The 6285-nt window shown below is 25.9% G+C and overlaps 1 protein-coding gene across 3 annotated transcripts in view; it reads right to left on the bottom strand.

Annotated features, from left to right (window-relative positions):
* Window positions 1–2053: 2053 nt before the first annotated feature.
* Window positions 2054–6285, bottom strand: part of LOC129968597 (uncharacterized) — an 88538-nt gene continuing 84306 nt past the window's right edge. For all 3 annotated transcript variants that reach the window (XM_056082656.1, XM_056082655.1, XM_056082657.1), the window contains 3 exons: window positions 5473–5546; window positions 4394–4498; window positions 2054–3159 (listed from right to left, as the gene is read on the bottom strand). In XM_056082656.1, the coding sequence (XP_055938631.1) occupies window positions 3017–3159; window positions 4394–4498; window positions 5473–5546 (322 nt within the window). In that variant the 3' untranslated portion in view covers window positions 2054–3016. The remainder of the gene's footprint in view (window positions 3160–4393; window positions 4499–5472; window positions 5547–6285) is intronic.

Here is a 6285-nt window from a genome sequence, read left to right as displayed (position 1 = left end):
GTATAGAATTATTTAAATGTGCGAAGTTGAAGTTTTGCGACTTTTAATAAATATTTAAAAATACTTTGAGAAGTCCGAGAAAAAATTCGTTTCGCAGAAACCTGTGTTTTTATTCCTTCTACTGATTGCAGTTGACTTAATAAGAAAGAACCCGCAATAGCAAACTTAATAGTCTAAAAATATTTCTCCATAGGATAACATTACATTTGAAAATTGTAGGTGGCGTGTATACGGCACCCTTAAGTCGAATTCACTATCTGAAACATTAATTTACAGAATTAAGTCGATTATCGCTTTTTGGATAGGAGTTTTTCGTTTCAAAAATCGTTCCATCATCAGGAGTAAACTTTTCCAATGTGTTTTAGAATCTAATATTTACATATATTCTGTTTTATTTTCAGTTAGTATATATTTTAGTAATATGTCCTATTTTTATAGAGGAACGTTTAAATATCTTAACGATTTTTCTAACTTTATAAATTATAGGAAGCAATTCTTGATGGGTTAATATTTCATCCTCACTAGCAATATCTTCTTCAACAATTACATTGTCATTATCTTCATTGTCAATATCACTCTCACTCTTACTCTCTTCAAAGTTGGAATCCGAAGTTTCAATATACACAGTATTTGGATTCTTCCGTTCTTTATTTTTTTGATATAATACATCTATTACTCCTAGTTTAATTCCATGAGCATAGTACAATTGCTGATTTGCACCAATCAACTTTCCAACTTTTTTCATAACTGTTGCTCCATCAGTCGTTATGGATACAATATCTTCTTTCGGGGATAATCCATGTTTCGCTAATTTAGATTTATGCAATTAATTAAGCCATTGATTAACTAATTAATTTCGCACATTAGGGAGACATAAAAACAAAAACGTATACTATTTTGCTATGTTGGCGATCCTTGAACAATAGTGGAGACAATTTTAAAATTTTCCAGTAAATACCGAAAAACCGGTATTTAAACTTGTGACTACCGGTATTACAAAATTGTATAAATGGTTCAAAATACCGATATTCGGTATTGCAATCCCTAATCATTATCCTAATAAAATCGGCAGTTGTAGCCAAGGGAAAGTTTCAACACACATTGTTGTAATTTTTTTAAAATGTCGAGGTATACATTCTAATCCATTCTCCTTTCAATAAAATGCTGGTTTGCTGGGCCAGTAACTGAAAATGAACCCTAGAATGTTACTGATCCACCATCGTGCTACACAATTACTTTTTAATTTTTTTGTGCGAAATTTTTCGTTTCTCCAGACATAAGGCTTGCATCGAATCCAAAAACGTCGAATTTGCTCTCACCAGTAAATAAAACATTAATTTTTTTTTTTTTTTTTTTTTAATGTTTTCACGTATTTTGCGAATTTAATTCCTTATTTTGCGCACTTAAGTCTTATTCTGATTTCGCTTACTTATGAAAGGCTTTTGTCTGTTTTTACTTCCATTGAGATCTGGGTTATGGAGCACATTTCTTATTGTTGATAGGCTAACTTTTTTCCCTATTTCTTTTTTAGCAATTACATATAGCATTGGTGCACTAATGAACGGATTTGCTTTTACTTTTCTTACTAAATATAGCTCTTCTGTTTCTTTGGAAATCTTATTGTGGGTTGTCTTAGACTTACTTTTCCACCTGATTATTGGCTTTGAAGTGTTTTATAATGTCATGAACCACTAAATGACTTCCCTGATATTTCTGGCACAGACTTTCCATTTTCAGCATACTTAATAATAATCAATTTTCTTTACAATTTTACAGTTTTAGTGTAAAAGGAGCCAAATTTCCCACTACCTAGTTGTTTATTTTTTATGTTCTCATACACGCAAACATAATTTTATTTTGAAATTCAAGGAGATCTCTAAAAATAAAGTTTCTTTTTAAAGGTAATTTTATGCATAAAAGTTTTGTGAGAGAAACAATGTAAACACAATAATATAATCAAACAATTATTGATAAAAAAATTTTATTTCACTAAATGTAGAAAATTTTAGTGTATAAAATCAAATTAAAAAAAAAGTAAAATACAGACAAATCTTATACAAAACAATAACAAAAGCGAAAACTTGAAGATATATACAGCTTTCCGAGTATGATAAAGCACATTATATATATATTTTTTTACAATTATATTCTAGAAGTAAACTGATTTTGCAATTCTTAATACAAATTTTACCTTTTGCTTTATCAACTACACTTTGTTTTCAAGCAAAAAAGAAAAAGTTTGAATTGCACTTCACCGATGAGAATCAAATTACTCTTCCTAATTAGTATTTATAGTTAAATTCAGTTTTGAAAGCCACACAGACTTCTTTTGTACATTTCCGAGAATAAAGCATTAAACAAAAATAATTAAATTATTTCCTTGCATACATACATTGATAGATTACAATTGTGAAGTTGCTATGGAATGTACTGCTATGTACAGAAATTATGATGAGTATGAAGAATAATATAAAGAAAACATTCATTAAAATATTTTATTAAAGTCAATTTTAAAAATAATGTATGTCAAATATTGTTAATGAAACAAAATAATATAAATAATACCATCAATATTTATAAAACTGATGTGATTTGGTGGTAATCAAAAGAAAGAACCTATAAGAAATATAAACTTTAAGGGGACTTTCACAATAGCACTGTAGTTCAAAGACTGAATCAATATCAAAATTAAAATGTTTAAACCAGATGCAAAAATAATTTATTTAAATATATTTACACAGGAAAAAACAAACAAAAAAAATAGCCAACACACAAAAAGTTTTGCTAATTTAGTTGAACATACCATTTTAGTTATCAAATTCAATGAAAATAAAATGCATAATATTAAAAACAAATATTTGAAATAAAAATTAATAAAAAAATTTCTTCAAAGTTTGCTGATGAATAGCCTTTTAATTTTAAGTATTTTTACAGCTAAAAAATTTAATCCAGTGAAACACATCAAGTTAACTGAACACAACAATTTGTAATGTCAAGCAACTGCACATTGCACAGATTATTGTGTTTGTGACAACATAAGTAATCTGTAGCACTGTCTTAGATTGGAAGCTCTGGCACGTGAGCAAGGAATGTCCATTGTATAAGATGCTGGAAACCAACCCTGGAGTCCATCTCTCAGTCGTCGCCCTTCATACCATCCTGTAAAGGATATATTTCAATGAAGACAATAAGTTAAATACTTATATTTCATGACAAGAAGATTCTTTAAAATTATATTATCATACAGAAATCAAAATATAAAAGAATAAACCAAATTATCAAGGATTATAATAATTCCACCTATGTAATGCATACACTGTAACTGCAAGCATATGAATGTCCATTACATGTGCATAAATAACTAAGAAACAAAAATATATTTGAATTCACCATAGATAGTATAGATAAAATATACTATGGAAATACACATATCACAATGATTATTTTATAAAAATTTATTAATATTTGATTGAATATGAAAGATTTTTTTTACCTGAAAAATTAAAAAGATAAAAGATTATGAAATATGGAAAAGTTTTATTTATTATGAAATAACAATAAAAGATTTGGAAATGTGATATAAATTTAGCACAAGCATTCATTAACCAGCACTAAAATCTTGATCAAAGCAATAATCTGTCTAGTAAGCAAAACTAATTTGTTAAACCATTCTCTTTAATCTTTTAACCAAACTGTATAAAAATTTTAACTGTTCATCCTTGAAAGAACAATGAAAAAATCTTTTTCCTTAGACAATCTCTTATGAAACAAATACACGGATAATTTTTAAGAGGAAAAAATATAAATTATTGAACAAAAAATTTGACAATTTTTATGAGAAATTAATTTTATCCATCATTTTCAAATATTGGAAAAATATGGAGCACAGTATCCTTGTCTTTGTTTTTAAAAAAATTTATTAAAAGATTATATCAATTAATATTAATTGGCCATATGAATCTAATTATTAATTTGAATAGGTATTTATAGGTATACTGTTGTTTTCATTGCTAAAGAAGATAATCAGATATATAAACATAAGCCCCACCCTTTTCTACATAAGAATAATAAGATAATGAAGAAAACTATTAACTACTGGACAAAAATAAATTAAAAATCACTAAACAAATTATAAAATGGTGAATAAATTTTATAAAGTCAGAAAAACAGAAAATTTTTAAGATAATTGCACATCAAAGGAATCAAGGCTGCCAATAAGAAAGAAGTGAATTTGCACATCACTACTGAGAGCAGTTCATGCAAAATTACCTGTAATTCTGTTTTTAAATAAAAATTATAGGTACATTAAAAATAAGAAGAATAGGAGCAAGAATATAATAATATTATAACCATCTTTTAGAGTGCACTATTTTTCAGTTATATCTATACATACCATCATTCATTTTTCGGTGAACAGTCACAACATCCGATTCCTGAAGTGAAAGCTCATCTGGCTGCTGTGCTATGTAACTTCTCACACATTGTACTTGGGGACAATCTAAAAAAATGTTTTTAATGTATTAATAAATAAGTCATTTATTTGGACAATTTCATTTATGACTAACAGCAAATATTTATACTAAAATATGCCCATAACAAATTTTTTTTAAATAAAATTTTTCAACAAAATGCTTTAAAAAAAAAAACACCCTAAGTTTATTTTTTCCAACTTCAAACAGGTGAATTGATTTCTTGTAAGCTGGAATTTATGCTTTCTTGGATCTAGTGCTAATTTTTTTTCGATCGGCAATTTTTCAAACAAATTCATTAATGACTAATAGCATACATCCAATAAATCTAATAGATTTTCAAGCAATTGAAAATAATATGCATTAAGAGGTACACAATTGTCAAAATTTTATCATGCATTATAATTTATAATATTCTGCTATAATAATAATAACAATGTAGCAATAACATTAAATTGATAAACAGAAAATTTCTAGAATAATTTAAAAAAATTAATAAACAGAGGTCATACTGCTGTTAAATCAAAATGATTCTAAACCAGACAGCTAAAATCAGTTTTTCAATATTTTGCAATAGTATTAATGAGCTATTAAATATATAAACACATTTCTTTTATAAAAACCTTTTTTTTTTATTTATTTTTTTTTTTTTTTTTGTTCTCAAGATTCCTTACCTATAACACTATTTGCACAAAATTATGTTCTATGATAGATAAGAAATGATCATAATGCATACAAATCATTCTAAAGTATAAAACTAATTGAACAAAACTATATTTTCAGCATCAATTTTACATAAATCTGATATAGTTCATTTTCTAAATTTATAAGTCCTTTTATTTATACACATATCAATTCTTAAGAACTTTTAACAATATCAAAAATGATTAGTTATAAGTTTACCAAGACTGAATTATATATTGCTTATTTATATATTGCTATTGAAAATTTTTCATAACAAATAACTTATTTGTAACATAAAAAGGAAGAATAATAATTTTACCATATTCCCAGACTTCACATGGCTTGTTTTGAGGAACATTTTGAATGGCTTCAATCCAACGGGTTCTTTCACTCCTAAGAAAATAAGATAATTTTTTTAAAAAATATTTTGGTGCTGAAAAAGGGAGAATGAATGAATAAAATCAAAGACATTCATCAACCCAATAATTAAAAAAAATTATTTGGTTGAAATGTAAAATGCACATTTCTTTTCATAACAGTTAAGTTTACAAACAAATCTACTAAAAAGTCAAAAGAAAAAAAAGAAAAAAGATTTATTATTAAAATTAGGATTCCTAAAAACCTCAAGAAACTTAAAACATAAAATAATAGATAGTTTTTGAAAATTATATAATTAAAATAAAATATTTGCATATTCAGCTTTTCATTGGTAGCATATAAGTAATAAAAAGCAGAAATATAAACAATAGTTTGACTTGTTACAAATAGGAAAACAATTTTCATGCACCAGTCCGGGAATTCTTTTTAAAACGTTTTAAAGGAATAATCATTTTGTCATCTTCATTAGAAGCAAGTCTCTCTCTTTGAAAAACCAACAACAAAGAATTATTTTCAAAATTTAAAAAAAAAAAAAAAAATTATTGTTAGTAAATAAAACTATATGTTAGCAGCTACAATAGATTTATTTAAATTAAATACTTGAAATTTATACACTACATTTGTTATATTTCTTACAATTTGCATTACCAAGAGGAAACATTTATTTCTAAAGCAGAATATAGCAGATGCAGTTTTAGCAATTTTTCAGTAGTATAATTTGGTATTTGATTATACAAAAAACACCTTTTAGAGA

The sequence above is a fragment of the Argiope bruennichi genome, chromosome 5 (assembly GCF_947563725.1).
Source record: "Argiope bruennichi chromosome 5, qqArgBrue1.1, whole genome shotgun sequence".
Classification (NCBI taxonomy): domain Eukaryota; kingdom Metazoa; phylum Arthropoda; class Arachnida; order Araneae; family Araneidae; genus Argiope; species Argiope bruennichi.
Note: the sequence above shows the minus strand (reverse complement) of the source record. Positions and strands in the feature narration are given on the sequence as shown.